A 16,641-nucleotide genomic window follows, 5' to 3' on the forward strand; every position below is an offset into this window, starting at 1 on the left:
ACAAAAAAACAATTGTTTTAGCTAGGAGATGAGCATACTGGTTTGCTGATTTACGTATATATTGCAGGTTACAATTTAGAATATCCTAAATTAACAATTAGCAATCAATTAAAAGAGAACCCTCAATAGGGAAATTTATACTCAGATTTGCTATGGCATGCACTAGCAACATAGAATCAGACTAAAAAATGATGTTATACCATCCATGTATCTTCGCTCAAGATAAAGCCTCTCTGAAACTCATGATTTTTTCTCAGTCATTTGACTTGATAAAGGAACAACCCTTACTGCTAAAATACCTCCTGAATGATTACGAAGAATCCACCCAAAACCAACTTTTTCTTGAGCAGACTTAATAGCTGCATCAATATTTAGTTTCAACATTCCTTGCGGCGGGCTTCTCCATCAGACAGATGATGCTACTGGGTCAGAAATTGATACATTAGACTTCATTTGAACTGCAGACCACTCATTGAAACAATGCACCGCCTGAAAATTTACTTGATTTAGATGTTGACACAATTGTTTCCATATCAATTTGTTACGGTTCTCCCAAATACTCCAAACCAGCATAAGAGCTTGAGAAACTTGAGTCTAATCACACATAGCAAACAAAGTCTGCAACCATTCAAGCACATTACAAACATGATTCATCCAGAAAGCATAACACAACGTCCTCCAACATTCTCGGGCAAAGTTACAATTAAACAAGCAGTGGACCACCATCCCATTTTCAGAGTTACATGTTGGGCAAATATCTACAAATTCGACCCTCATCATCCGCAAATTAGACAGAGTAGGAAGCTTATTTGTACAAGCATGCCAGATAAATGTTTTCACTTTTGAAGGAACAAAAGCATTCCATATTTTCTTCCACAAACTAGAATTGACATATGCACTATTACCTTCAGAATTAAGCAACCATTACACGCTACGAACCGAATACATACCCTGCTTTTCTGGCTGCCAATATATAACATCTTCTCGAGATGTCACAAGAAGAGGAATCTGTAATATTTTTGAGGCTTCATGATCATTAAAAATATCCCGCATTATCTCTTCATCCCAAGACAACTCGTTCAACTTGAAAAGATTTGCCAGTCGAATGTCCTCCATGCCTACTAAACAATAAGAAGTAACAACACCATTATCTTGTTTCGGAATCCATGGATCATCCCAGACATGAATTTTCTGTCTGTTCTGGATCTGCCATTTGCATCCTTTCATAATCAAAAATTTCATCACAAAAATACTACACCAATAATAGCTTGGATTACTCCCAATAGTGGAGTCAAAAAAAGAACTGTTTGGGAATAAACAAGCTGCATAGACTCTTGTTACCAACGAATTCGGGCGAGTGATAAAACGCCAGACTCGTTTGCCTAAAAACGCCATAATAAAATGAGTGAGTCTAAGAAAACGCAATCCACCCACAAACTTACTAGCACACATCTTATCCCAAGCCATCCATCTAATTCCCGACCATTGGCTATTTCTACTTCCCTACCAGAATGAATTCATCATCTTCTCTATATCAAAAACAATGTCATTCAATAGCTTGAAAACACTCATGACATAGGTTGGTATTGATTGAACCACCGACTTTGGAAGCACTTCTTTCCCCGCCCTTGACAAAAGATTTCTTTTCCACCCCTGAAGGCACTTCCAAACTCTATCTTTAACAAATTTAAATATAGCTTTACGATTCCTACCAATATGCAAAGGAAGGCCTAAATAAGAACCATAATCTTCCTTATCAATAACATAGAGAGCAGTAAAAATTTCCACAACTCGATCATGACAAGCATTCGAGCTTAAAGAAATTGAGGATTTTTGGAAATTCACCGCTTGACCCAAGGCTTTTTCGTATGATTCTAAGCACTGTTTAGTACACAAAGCTTCTTCTTTATTGGCCTTAAAAAAGAGGAGGCTATCATTTGCAAAAAAATAAATGAGTGATCAAAGGAGCTCCCCTTGCAACACGACACCCATGAATTAAGCCTCTGGATTCATTTTTGCGAAGAAGAGATGACAAACCCTTTGCACAAGGAATGAAAAGGTAAGGTGATAAAGGGTCACCTTGCTGCAGACCCCTCTCCAAAATAAAAAGGCCTATCTCATAACTACCATTAATCACTGTATAATGAACCAAAGAAACACAAGACATTACAAGCTCCACCCAGGTATGATCGAACCCCAATTTAAGAAGCAATTGCTGCAAGAAACCCCATTCAAGTCTGTCATAGGCTTTGCTCATATCTAGCTTTAAAGCTGCCCATCCATCCTTCCCTTGAGTCTTTCTCTTAAGAAAATGCATAGTCTCATACGCAAGAAGAATGTTATCTGTAATCATTCTACCCAATACAAACGCACTTTGAGCAACTGAAATCAAAGTAGGGAAGACCACCTTAAGCCTATTAGCAATAACTTTGCTAATAATCTTGCAAATCACATTACACAAAGTTATAGGCCTCAGATCGGCGACTACTTCCAAATTTTTCTTTTTCGGAATCAAAATAATAGAAGTCTCATTAATCTCCTGAGGAACATATCCTGCATGCAAATAATGAAGACAAACAACAGTTACATCACACCCAACCACTAACCAAAATCTCTAGAAGAAAGCTGGATTCAAACCATCTGGCCCTGGAGCCTTGTCCGGGTGCATAGAAAAAATAGCAGCCTTAATTTCTTCAGCATCATAAGGCTGAGCCAGCATCTCCAATCGTACAAGAATGATAGACTCATCAATACAATTTAGAACCTCATATTCAAGACAACCATTCGATGCAAACAATGTTTGTAAATACTCCAAGACAACAACATCTAGACTATCATCCCAAATTTTCTAAATGCCTCCAGAATCTTTCAAAGTGCGAATCGTATTATTCTTGTGCCTAACGTAAACAATAACATGAAAGAATTTTGAATTTTTATCTCCAGTTTGAAGCCAATGATATATATATATATATATATATAATTTGTTTTTAATAAGACTACCGACATGCGTAATAAATGTTAGGTCGTATCTGTGATGATGAAGAATTGACCGTTGAATTCTTGATTGCGTTTGCTTTAGGTCTCATTGCTTTTTTTTTTTTTCATCAGGTATTTTTTATATTTATTTTATTGTCCACATAGTATTTAGAACTACCTCTTCCAATAACATCTTATATAAATATTAAACTAAATTTTTAAAAAAATATATAATAAATTTTACTATTACATTTAATATTTATTAATTTTTATTTAATTTTTATTACTTTTTTTTATGTCGAGTGACTGGGTAATATTTTTAAAAATATTTTATAAAAAAAACTTTATAAAATAAATATTCTAAAATTAATCAATAAATTTATCCCAATTGCATCATTAATTTAATTTAATTTAATTTAATTTATATGTAAATTAAATTATATATATATAATTCCTCACCGTGGATTCAATTTTCAAAAACATCTGCATCTATTCTACCAACATTATTAAAAAAGTAGTCAGCATTAAAATTATTTTTTAAATTTAAATTTAAATTTTAATTGTAAATTTAAAATAAATAATATTATAAACAAGAGGAGAGATTGAGAGAGAGAAGGGGGGGTGGTGGTTGTGGAAATCCGAATTTCCGGCGTAAATATTTGAAAAAAAAGAAAAAGAAAATGAGACTTGAGAAACTTGTGGTTTTCCATAATTTTCAAATTGCAAAAAAAAAATCCAGTTAATCTGCAACTGCAAGAAAGTAATAAGTCAGCATCTCTACGCGTAGTACAGTCTACACCCATCTAAAACCCAAGAGTTTTCAATTTCAACTCTATCTCTGCTTTCAGGGAAAAAAAAAAAAAAAACTCTCTCTGCTATCGCCTACTCTTTGTATACCACATAGCTTATATTAATAGGCAAAAAGAGTCAAAGCAAAATAATAAATAAATAAATAAAAGAAAAGGAGAACACAGCATGGATCCAGCTCCGGCCATAGCCATACTTTGGGGAAATATTTGACCTTATAGCCTACACTTCACCCCGGGTCAGTTTTGAGTTTGAATTATTGATTCAATCGGCTCTATGATTTAATTCGATTTTGGTTCAAAAGCGATTTCAATTAAACACATTTTCATTTGAAATGATTTCAATTTAAAATGATTTTTTTAATTAAATTATAATAAATTTTTAGATATTATTTTAAATTTAAAAATTAAAATTTTAATATAAAAAGTTGAAAAAAAAAACTTCATTGTAGACTCAATATAAATTTAAAAAAAATTAAAAAGTCTTTGAACTGGGACAATTCTGGCCCCTAATCTTAGTTCAAAGCCTTAAATTGTTATAAGGCTAGTATCGAGTTGAATTCAAGCCAATCCCAATTCGATTCAAGGACTGAATCGGCCCTTAATCAGATCTATTGTAGCCAATGGGATGATGGAGAACAGACTTCGATTCGGGTTGAATTTGAATAACCAAAAAATGTGCTTTCTTCCTTTTAAAAAAAAAGCTTTCTAAAAAAGTATTATTTAAATATTATTAAATAATAATATTTAAATTATTTTTATTTTGAATTTTATAATTAAAATATTAATTTCAATGTTCTTCAATTAATAAATTGAATATATATATATATATATTTTAAATAATAATATTGAACAAATTTTAAAATAATAAGAATAGATTTTCACTTTGATTTTTCCGTTATTTTCACGTTAACGTCGCGGTGGTAAAATTCTTGCAAGTTGGTGGCACAGCCGACCCTCCATGTTTTTTTTTTTATTAGGGAATCTTTTTCCTGTTGGCAACGATTGTGAATGTGCCATTCATACCATGTCTTTTTACCAAATGTAAAGAAAACTTTTAGCAGTTATTAAGATTTTAATATTTCTTTTTAATTACTATCACGTTTGTTTAATCTACCTTAGGTTTTAATACATTGAATTTATTTGGGATTTCTCATTAAATATAAATAATATGTACATAATATTTATTTATATGAGATGAAAAATCGTGATAAAAATTATCATTCCACCTAAAGAAAACACATTGAGTTCATTTAATATGTTTATTTAGATTTAATTAATTAAATTTTATATGCCAGCTGTATCATGAGAAATAATTATATATGCCACCACATAATACAAAATTCCAAATTATTGGTCCATGATATGCTTTTGACATTTTAACAAAGTCAATATAAAAAAAAAAAAAAAAACAGTTTAAATGGAAAAGGATTAGACTCCCAACACAGTAGCTTTGAAAAGTCTTCTTCTGCAATATATATAAATAAACTCCACCTTTTAATATCGACCTTCGTACTCTCTCTCTCTCCATTTTCTTTCTATCAATCAGATAGTCAGCGGCTGCACCTCTTTTTCTTTCTGTGTTTACACTGTCATCTTGGTTGATGGGTGAGTTTGCTTTCATGGAAGACTGGGATCTGCGAGCTGTGGTGAGCGGATCCACTACTGAAGCTTTTGCAAATATCGTGAACAACCCACCATCTCTGTTCACTCCTCTGAATCTTGAACGAGATGAGCTTTTTAGTTTCCCTGAAATCTTTGAATCCACAACTGATTTTTATAGACAGGAAGAAATTTACGACCCCTTGTACCCTGTGTTGCACCAGCAGTCACTTTCCACCCAAAGCAACCTTAGTGTCATAAGTTCTATGTCTATTCCCATCTGTGAGGACGAAGAGCCAGAGAAACTGCAGAAGAAACACTCTCTTTCTGAATCTGCTACTCCTGCAAGCAGAAGTGATGATGCTTCAGTGGCAGCCAAATCAAAAGGGAGGTCCGTAAATTTATATGTGTTTTTGTTGATATACATAATTGGAGTTCAACGCAATTTTGTTAGAGTTTCCTCGAAATTTAGATCTTAAATTAATGTTTCAACAGGAAGAATCAGCAGAAAAGGGTGGTTAAACATGTCAAGTCAGATGGTCTCTCATCTGATATGTGGGCTTGGCGCAAATATGGGCAGAAACCCATCAAGGGATCTCCATATCCAAGGTAAAAGGTCCTTCCTTTCCATTTCTTTCTCACTTTCTCCATTTGAGTTAAGCAAGATTTCAATACCTAACTAAATCCTATAATTATGATCATTCAATCTATATATGGCAAAAAGGCGAGCCTAGAAATGGTATATCAAAGGTTCACTTTGCATTAATTAATCGTTTCTTTTACCTTGCTGAACAACAAACAGGAGCTATTATAGGTGTAGCAGTTTAAAAGGATGCTTGGCAAGAAAACAAGTAGAAAGAAGTAGTACAGATCCATCAGTATTCATCATAACCTACACTGCTGAGCACAGCCATGCGCAACCTACTCGCAGAAATTCCCTCGCTGGCAGAACCAGAATTAAGTCCTCCTTGGCTAAACAAGCCGCAACCAATGAACCCAACATGTCAACAATCGAAGATAAATGTTTGGATACAGTTCCTTCTTCAATGGCTTCCACAGATCAAGATGAATTGCTGCGAGATGTGAAAATTAAAAATGAAGAAGAAGACGAAGAAGAAGAAGAAGAAGACCAGGTTCTTGAAGATATTGGAAGCAATGAAATTGTCATGCCAGATATAATCTTCAGTGACGATTTGTTTCCAAGCTTAGAGGATTTTGAACAACTCCTTCTGGATCATCATTCAGCAGCTACTGTTGTTTAGTCTTTGTTCAATAAACGGCATATTCATTTGATTTGCCAATCGCAGTGTACATGATCTTCCTTTTCTTTCCCACATTCTTTTCTTGTAATCTTTGATTTGAATAGTCCATCCGCCTTCAAAAAGATGGCTTTAGACATCAGACAAGTGATGATATATACGTTGTGTTTTAATAATTAAACGTGTTGTTTCCTAGGGAAATTGATTTTACTTAATTCGGCCTTTCCTCACATATGATTTTAACGCGAAATGAAAGTGCATAGGATTGTGGGTGTCTCAGACATCTCTACTCATTCAATTTTTGTAAAAATTTAAAGAAAACTTAATCGCTTGTGAAAAATTTAAATGCTAGTTTGTGCAGCAAAAAAGAAATTTGTGCTTGAATTTGTGCATTAAAAATGTAAGTTGTGCTCTGCAGGAAAATTAAATCTATTGATGGATTGAAAAGTAAAATTGTACAAGAAATATAAACTAAGCTTTATGGGAAAAATAAATTAATCACTTGGAAAATGTAAATTTATACATAAAAATGTAAATTAGTTCCTTGAGAAAATTAATAATTGCCAAAAATGTAAATTATGTATCGAAAATTAAATGGACTGATTGCTTGAAATATAAATATATATAGAAAATATAAATTGACATTGAAAATTAAAAAGCAAATTTACATGAATTAAAATATGAACAAGAAAATTATAAATTATATTGAAAACTGAAGAAATTGTTTATAGGAATTGAAATATTTGTAGAAAAAAATAAATTACGTGCTTGAATTGAAAATAAAATATTGGAATCAAATTTGATGCTAAATCGAAAAATAAAAAATTACTTAAAAATGTAAAAGAAAATGATTGAATGATAAAAAATTAAAGTTAAGATATTGTGTTTCTCAAGTGTTTAATAATTGGTTGTTACCCAGCACTTCTACTTATAGAGAAAATTGCTTAATGATCAAGTCTACTGCATCAAGAAATTGCCCACTACATCAATTTATGCATCTTATTTCAGTTGTTGCACTAAACTTTTCCTATAAAAATCACATGATTTTATCCAGAAGAAATTGCCCTACACCTTTCTCTCCACTTATTGCAGCCACTTGTAACCTACCACCCATCCCCTGCTCTACCACTATTTTATCCATAATCCGACCCATATCTAAAAGTCATCATCGTTATCTCCTACAAATATTTGGAAAATACCAAATATCTGCCCATTAAATAACCATTTATGTATAAGTAATTATTTAATTAGTTTAGCACCAATAGTTAATATCCACTGACTATTAGTCTTCTATTAGTTTTAACTGTATATCAGACCACATTAAATAGATAATTTAATATGTTTAACTCATTATTTAACTAGATCTAAAAATATTACAATTAAATTATGATATATACCCAAGGAAACAGAAATTTCGTGTTCATCAGGTATAAACATGAAAATTGAGGCAAAAGAAAAGTATTTCTTGCCTATGATGACATTTCCACCTTAGCTATGTTTTAGTTGTATAGATTTTAACTTGCGTACTCATCCCCAAGGCTTTTGTCTCACGGTAAATATACCTTTTTGGAAAATTATTGGATACTCCTTGAATACCATATTTTGGAGTTGAGTTGGTGCACCATCAATAATATTAAAACACATCAGCAACTTTATTTAAACAAAAGTTAACAAAATTAATAATACTATTAACTGTTAGCAAAACGCGACTTAGTTTTTCTTGAGTCCATGTAATTGTGAATAAAAAAAATTATGATACAACTAAATTGTTGATCATGTGTTTTATTAATTGAACCACTTCATACTTGTGATATGATATGAGTAAAATCTCAAGTTTGAGGTTTTTTTTTTTTTTTTTTAATTTTTTTATAAACTATAAAAAAATATATTTTTATGATAATAGAGAGTTTCAAAATATAAGCCAGAATTACAATTAATGTTGTGTTCTAGGGAGTATTCACTGGTAAAAACTTAGTGATTGAATACTAATAAAAATATATTTATAGCAACAAACATATGAATTTGTCATTAAAAATGTAACTTAGTGATTGTAATTTAAAAAAAAAATGAAAGAGAAAATTAATATTCTTTATTTTATTTTTTTCATTTAAAGATAAAAATAAGAAATAATATAGCTACTAATATGAAAAATTATTTTCAATTAAATTTAAATATTTTTATTTAAAGGCATTTTTTTGTCAATAGATAGAATATACGCATATATGGGTTAATGATAGGAACAGACTGCTGTTAAAACCATAGTAATTTTAACAAAGTTGTTGTTCTTATATAACCCATACACACGCACACTCTACATCCAATATGAAATCTGGGGCTGTGCAGTTTCGGTTCGGTTCCGGTTCCGGTTAGGTTCTTTGTAAGAATCAGAACCAAAATCGAACTTCAATTCTTTCATTTTTTGGAACCAAAAGAGGAACCGAATTTTAGTTCCAGTTTAGTTTTAAGTGCTTTCGATTCTAGTTTTGGTTTTGCTTTCGATTTCAATTTGATTTAGTTATCAGTTCTTACACTTAAAATTATAGTATTATTTTAAAAGAATAAAAATAATTATATATTTCTAACATCAAAATATCAATAAAAATGATTGTAATAATATTAAAATAATAATACTAATATCCAAATAATATATTAATAAAGTAACATAAATATATTAACTCACTCACGATAAATACTAAAATTAAACTAACAATTATTACATAAAAATACAAGATAACACAAAATATCCATAATGTTGGCACTAAGTGGGGATAGTTTAGTGGACTCGTGTCCTGTCCAGGTTCCTTCGATCTATGACGCTTAAGCTGTTATACTATAAGGGATTAGAGTTGTACCTCTACTAAAAGTTTAAACTTCTGAAAGTGCTTGATCCTACAATTAGTATCACTACCAAGGTCATGAGTTTGAATCCCTGACAGGTGCTGGGGGTGGATTATTGGCACTAAGAGGGGATAGCTCAGTGCACTAGTATCCTATTCAGATCCCTTCAACCTATGGCGCTTGGACTACTACGCTATAAGGGGTTAAAGTTACGCATCTGTTAAAAACTTAAGCTTTTGGTACGGTGGTAAGCGCTGGATTCTACACATAATAAGTCATAACCATTCAAATTATAAAATAACCGTAAATCAACTAGTATAATACGAGTTAAGATTAATGTAACCTAAATCAAGAGCACAAAACAACATAATTTTTTGTTTTAGAGAAATTCTTTATTATATTATCATTCAACTATTTGAAGTTAAAGTTTTGTTGGACAATATACAATTTTTACTAATTTAAATTTTGATTCACAATAATAAGTATTAAAAATAAATTTAATTTTAATATAGTAGATGTTGTTTATAAACATTTTGTAGATTATAATTGAAACTTTTTCAAATTAAAAATAAGATAACTATTGTAATTTTAAACTTAATAAATTTAATTATTAACACTAACTCTTAAATATTGTTTTGGCCAATGCTCTATGACCACATACCTCAAAAAATATTTTATTCGTATTGCATGATATTTTGAGTGGGTCATAATTCAATCTCATGAAATAATATATACATAAATTAAGTTACTTCATAAAATATATCTTAATAAATATATTTTATTATCTTTTACCTATTTTTTAATTATATAAATTTTAGTGAGAAAGTATACTATGTGATGGAAAAGTGATTTAATAAGATAATTAATGACTATAAAATAATTGAATGTATTTATAGTTAAAAATAATAAGAGTTAATATTGGGTTATATATATACACTTATAATTAATAACAAATTAAGTTATATATACAACCATCTTAATTGCATATAATATATATATTAATTTTATTGAAACTATGTAATATATCTAAAATATATAAAAAATATATATGTATAAAATCGATTCTTCGGTTCAGTTCTGGTTCGGTTCTTGATGAGGAACCAGAACCAAACCAAAATGGTAAAATAACTTCGGTTGGGTTCCTACAATAACAGTTCTTCTTTGATATCAGGGCGACATTGGAATACTCAGCTTTCCTTTATTTTTACTTAGTACCTTTTTTTTTGTCGATAGATAGAACATATGCACACACAGGTTAGTGACATGAATGGATTGCTATTAAAAGTATGACAATTTTAACAACCTACATACACGCATACTCCACATCCGATGTGGGATCTCAAAGTATCATTTAAAAGTTATTTTACTTGTGACTCAAATAAATTAAGTTATTAAATTATGGAAATAGGTACTCCCATCTTTTAATCATAATCTTCTTAAAAAACATGGAATGGATTTTAAACGATAGATCTAGTATAATTCATGCATTTGAATAGAATTTATGGTTGCGTAAATCATGTAAATAATATTTTAATTGAAATTTAAAATTTGGTAGTTTTAAAATGATTTTAACAACATTAATTAAATTAAATTTACTAATAATATTTTTTTCTTTATAAATATAAATGAAGCAAATTTCTTGTGTAAAGTTATTCATTCCTTGGTCTTAACTCGTCGTTCCTTCCTCCTGAAGGGGTCATTTCCTCCATGCTTAAGTAGTTAAGTACAATAATTTGAGTTCAGATAAAAAAAATAAAAAGAAAATTTATATAATAAAATTGATGTATTATAGTGATTTTATTGTAACAATTAATTGTAGTGAGTTTCATGTGTGTTGATTTGTGTTTTGTAAAAAATTTAAATTTTTCTTGGTCTTTTTAATTTTTTCCAATATTTTTTTTGGTCTTTGCAAAAAAAAAAATCAACCCAAATAAAAAATTTAAAATATATAGAAAATAAATCTTTATTTAATTAAGAAAATCATTTAAATTAAGAAAATATATTTTTTTAAATCACAATAGTTTTAAGTTATACCATACCAGTGTTTTTCTCCTCCACTTAGCCTTTGTTTAGGAGAAATTTTTGTAAAGTAATATAAGGTCTTGTTAATGTTTAAAAACCTTGAAGAGGGAGTAGAAGGTTTTTTAAAATATAATTTTTAGAGGTTTTTGAGAACTTCTAAAAAATCTCTATTTTTTAATTTATTAAATTAGAAGGTTAATGATATTATCTCTTTAAAATCTTAAAATAATTTAAAAAATCTTCGTTCTTCTCAAATACTAAAAAATTATTTGAAAATCTTAAAAAATCATACTTTATAAAATTTTACTTTATTCCTCTCTAAAAGGAGAATTTTTATTTAATGCAACCATTGTACAATAATTTAATTATAATTAATAATTATAATAGAACCCATCGCATTCAATGGTTATAATAAAACCATGCATCAATTTCATTATATAATTTTTGCCGAAATGGGGTGTTACCCTCTTTCTATAAATTCTCTCTTCCTACTTCATTTGTACTCCATCCCACATAGTTTCAAGTCCTCCAATTACACGTTTCTCTCTTGGTTTTTCTTTGAGCTCTTGTAACTCCATCACCAAAACCAAAATTTCTCTATTTCTTTCTCTTTCTTTCCTAGAAAATGGCTCATTTCTCAAATGGACCAGATCTTGTGGAATATGAAGATGCAAATATGGAAACCCATGTACCCCTCGTATCATCCTACAACGATCATATTCGTCCACTTCTTGATGCAGTTGATAAGCTTAGGCACCTCAAGATCATGAATGAAGGTATACAGCTCCCCACCATCGTTGTTGTTGGGGATCAATCTTCCGGCAAATCAAGCGTTCTTGAATCATTAGCCGGTATCAACCTTCCCCGTGGCCAGGGCATTTGCACCAGAGTGCCCCTTGTAATGAGGCTGCAACACCGGCCAACTCCCACACCAGAGGTTTTTTTGGAGTTTAATGGCAAAAAAGTATACACTAATGAAGCCCGCGCTGCAGATGCTATTAGTCTTGCCACTGATGAGATTGCAGGCGATGGAAAGGGCATATCAAACACTCCATTAACTCTGGTTGTGAAAAAGAAAGGTATTCCTGATCTTACAATGATTGATCTCCCTGGAATCACTAGAGTTCCTGTTCATGGTCAGCCTGAGGATATTTACGAGCAGATTGCAGGTATTATCACGGAGTATATAAGGCCTGAAGAGAGTATCATTCTAAATGTTTTATCTGCAACAGTGGATTTTCCCACTTGTGAATCCATTAGGATGTCACGACAAGTGGACAAGACTGGTGAAAGAACTCTTGCTGTGGTCACCAAGTCCGATAAGGCACCTGAAGGGCTGCTTGAGAAGGTTGCTGCAGATGATTTGAATATAGGCCTGGGTTATGTTTGTGTGAAGAATCGAATTGGTGATGAATCTTTTGAGGATGCGCGAAAGGAAGAAGCTCAATTGTTCAAAAATCATCCACTTCTCTCCAGGATTGATAAATCTATGGTGGGCATTCCATTTCTGGCTCAAAAACTGACTCAAATTCAAGCAACTATCATAGCCAAGTGCTTGCCAGATATAGCGAGAAGCATTAATGAAAAGCTGAACGCAAGCATTTCAGAGCTGAATAAGATGCCTAGGACCCCTTCCTCACCTGCTGAAGCCATGACAGCTTTCATAGGCATTGTTGGATCAGCCAAGGAGTCTCTCAGGAAAATCCTTATCAGAGGAGAGTTCGATGAGTACCTTAATGATCATCAAATGCATTGTACTGCTAGATTGGTTGAAATGCTCAACCTTTACTCGTATGAACTTCATAACTGCTCTGAAAGTGACCCTACAAGGAACTTCCTAGTGGAGGAGATTCGTGTCCTTGAGGAATCCAGAGGGATTAAACTGCCAAATTTCCTTCCTCACGGTGCCTTCCTGAGTATTCTGCAGAGAAAAGTTGATGGGATATCAAGAATGCCTATCGATTTCGTTGAAAAAATATGGGCTTATATTGAAAGTGTAGTATTATCTGTTTTGAGGCATCACTCGGAGAATTACCATCAGCTTCAATTGTCTACCAGCGGAGCGGCTAAAAATCTTATATCAAAAATGAAAGAGCAGTCTATCAGTTGGGTTACAGAAATCATTCAAATGGAGAAGATGACAGATTACACTTGCAGTCCTGACTACATGAGTGAATGGAGCAAGCTCATGAACCAACAGGACACAATATTCAGGTTAATCCTGACACAAGGGTATTCTAAGGTTAAGATTGAAGGTATTGGAGAGGTTGAAGCTGGGCATATCAAAGCATATCAGAATGTTCTGCATCAAGCTTTTGACCTGAAGATGAGAATGACTGCTTACTGGATGATTGTATTGAGGAGATTGGTTGAATCTATGGCTCTGCATTTGCAGTTCAGTGTTCAAAATCTTGTAAACAAAGAGATGGAAAAGGAGATCATCAGCGAGTTGATGAGTAATCAAGGAGATGTAATAGGAAGAATGATGGAGGAATCGCCCTCAATTGCTGCTAAACGTGAGAAGCTGAACAAGAGCATCAAGTTGCTTGGAGAGTCCAAGAAGGTCTTGGGAAATATCATGGACAAAATTGCTACATATAGTGATTAGAGTAGAGTCGCTCTTTATCCTTCTTTTGTGTGTTCTTAGTTTATTAGTATTTAAAAGTGTTTGTATTTTGTTTTAGGGGAAGGGTTTGAGCATTTAACCCCATGACTCCATATGATATTTCCTTGTGCTTTTGTATGATTACTTACTCTATATGAAGATGTTGACCTCTTGATTTGGTGATTCCTCCATTTTAAAAAATCATAATAGAGGCTAAAAATTCAACATTGATAAATCTAAATCTTTATTTATATAATTTTAGCATTTACAATTTTTATTTTAATAATTTAAAATTAATCATAAAATTAACATTGATAAAAAGTGTTTTATATAATAATTTTACCACTTCAAGATTTTTATAAAATAAAAATTTCATTTTACCTCGTCCACTCCTAATTAATTTAAAATATTTGTTAATTAAAAAATCTTATTGTAAAATTTATAAACAATTAATATTTTAAAAAAATTAAAAAAATATAAAATATATTTATAATATAGTTGGCGACTTTGCGCGAAGCAAAAAAAGTAAATATCTAGTGTTTATTAAATAACACAACAATACATCAAACTATTGATATGAGAACTGAAATGAATTTACCTTAAAAAAATTTTTAGAAGTACTTGGTTTCTGCGCTTTGTATCTCTAAATTTAGAAATATATTAATCATGCTATCTTTCCTTTTTTTTTTTTATTTATATTATGCTAATTCTTTTAGGTAAATCGCACTAGGTTTTATCTAGGGACGGTAATATATCAAATTTTTGTAGGTATTTGATTTAATCAATTTCAATAGGATAGATTTTGATAGTATTAATAAGGTTTATAATAAAATTGAATTTAAAAAAAATATTCATAGCGTGTTTAAATTTAATTTAAATTTTACACATTGAGTAATGAATATCTATTATTTGAATTTTTTTATATAAATACTTACTTAAATATAAAATATATTTAATTATTAATTAAGGCTAATTTTGAGTTGAATTCAAGTGGATCTCAATTCGATTCAAAAATTGAATAGATCTTTAAGAAAAATTATTAGGTATATCAAATATATATATACTATCTCTTATAATTACATAGAATTCACTCTTTATATTATAAAAAAAATTTAATTTTTTAAAAGGAAAAAATATTATTTTTTAATATGCCTAATACATCTAATAGTTAAACCGATTCTTAATTGGATCTATTTTGGCCAATGGGATGACGGAGACCAGGCCTCATTCGGGTTGAATTTGAATAATTAAAAAATGTGTTTTCTTCCTTTTAAAATTATTAAATAATAATATTTAAATTATTTTTATTTTGAATTTTATAATTAAAATATTAATTTCTAATGTTCTTCAATTAATAAATTGAAAAAGGTTATATTTTTTTTATATAATAACTTTAATAATAATATTAAACAAATTTTAAAATAATAAAAATAGATTTTCACTTTGATTTTTCCGTTATTTTCACGTAACGTCGCGATTGTCAAATTCTTGCAAGTCGGTGGCACAACCGACTCTCCATATATATATATATATATATTTTTATTAGGGAGCCTTTTTCCTCCTGGTGACGACAGCAAATGTTCCGTTCATACCATGTATTTTTATCAAATGTAAAGAAAACTTTTAGCAGTTACTAAAGATTTATTTATTTTTTTTTAAATTACTATCATGTATGTCTAACCTACCTTAGGCTTTAATACATTGAGTTCATTTGAGATTTCACATGAAATATAAAAAATATATGCATAGTATTTATAAAAAATAAAGAGTTTGAATAAAATTACTATAATTTTATTAAAATGTCAAATTTTATAGTTAAAAATTTAGTGTTTACGTTATCTCTATAGACAAAAAAAAAAAAAAAAAAAAACATTGAGTTCATTTAATATGTTTAATATGGACCACCCTCAAAAGAGAGATGGTGGTGAAATGAGGAAGTACAGAAGGCAGTGAAGAGAAAAAAGGAATAGTATAAGAAATTACCTAAATTTGATCATAATAAGGCATATGAACAGTACAAGATAGTAAAGAAAGAGGTAAAAAAGACAGTTAACCAAGCAAGAGCACAGGCCTTTGAAAAGTTATATGAGAAACTTGAAACTAAAGAAGGGGAGAAAGATATTTATAGATTAGCAAGGAGGAGAGAAAGGAAATGTCAAGATCTCAATCAAGTTAGGTGCATTAAGGATAAAGAAGGAAAAGTGTTGGTGAAAGATGAGGACATTAAAGAAAGATGGAGAAATTATTTTAATGATCTCTTTAATAATAGTCAAAATGGTAATAGCGTAAATATAGATTATAGAACAATAGAAAAGAATGTGAATTATACTAGAAGAATTAGATCTTTAGAAGTAAATGAAGCACTTAAGAGAATAAAAGTGGGTAAAGCCTGTGGACCCGATGAAATACCAATTGAAGTGTGGAAGTGTTTGGGAGATATGGGAGTGGCATGGTTAACTAAATCATTTAATAAAATTCTAAACTCAAAGAAAATGCCTGATGAATGGAGGAGAAGTATCTTAGTATCTATTTT

At 30.6% G+C, this 16,641-nt stretch overlaps 2 protein-coding genes across 2 annotated transcripts; both read left to right on the forward strand.

The window, feature by feature from the left end:
• Positions 1–5,284: 5,284 nt before the first annotated feature.
• LOC110664140 (probable WRKY transcription factor 29) lies at positions 5,285–6,858 on the forward strand. The gene is made up of 3 exons (XM_058138695.1): positions 5,285–5,775; positions 5,880–5,993; positions 6,187–6,858. The coding sequence occupies exons 1-3, from the start codon at positions 5,387–5,389 to the stop codon at positions 6,644–6,646; spliced, it is 963 nt and encodes a 320-aa protein (XP_057994678.1). The 5' UTR covers positions 5,285–5,386; the 3' UTR covers positions 6,647–6,858.
• Positions 6,859–11,974: 5,116 nt separating this feature from the next.
• Positions 11,975–14,289, forward strand: LOC110664138 (dynamin-related protein 4C). Its single transcript, XM_021823704.2, has one exon. It carries the CDS (start codon positions 12,129–12,131, stop codon positions 14,109–14,111), a length of 1,983 nt encoding a protein of 660 aa, XP_021679396.2. The 5' UTR covers positions 11,975–12,128; the 3' UTR covers positions 14,112–14,289.
• The last annotated feature ends 2,352 nt before the right edge of the window (positions 14,290–16,641 follow it).

The sequence above is a fragment of the Hevea brasiliensis genome, chromosome 16 (assembly GCF_030052815.1).
Source record: "Hevea brasiliensis isolate MT/VB/25A 57/8 chromosome 16, ASM3005281v1, whole genome shotgun sequence".
NCBI lineage: Eukaryota > Viridiplantae > Streptophyta > Magnoliopsida > Malpighiales > Euphorbiaceae > Hevea > Hevea brasiliensis.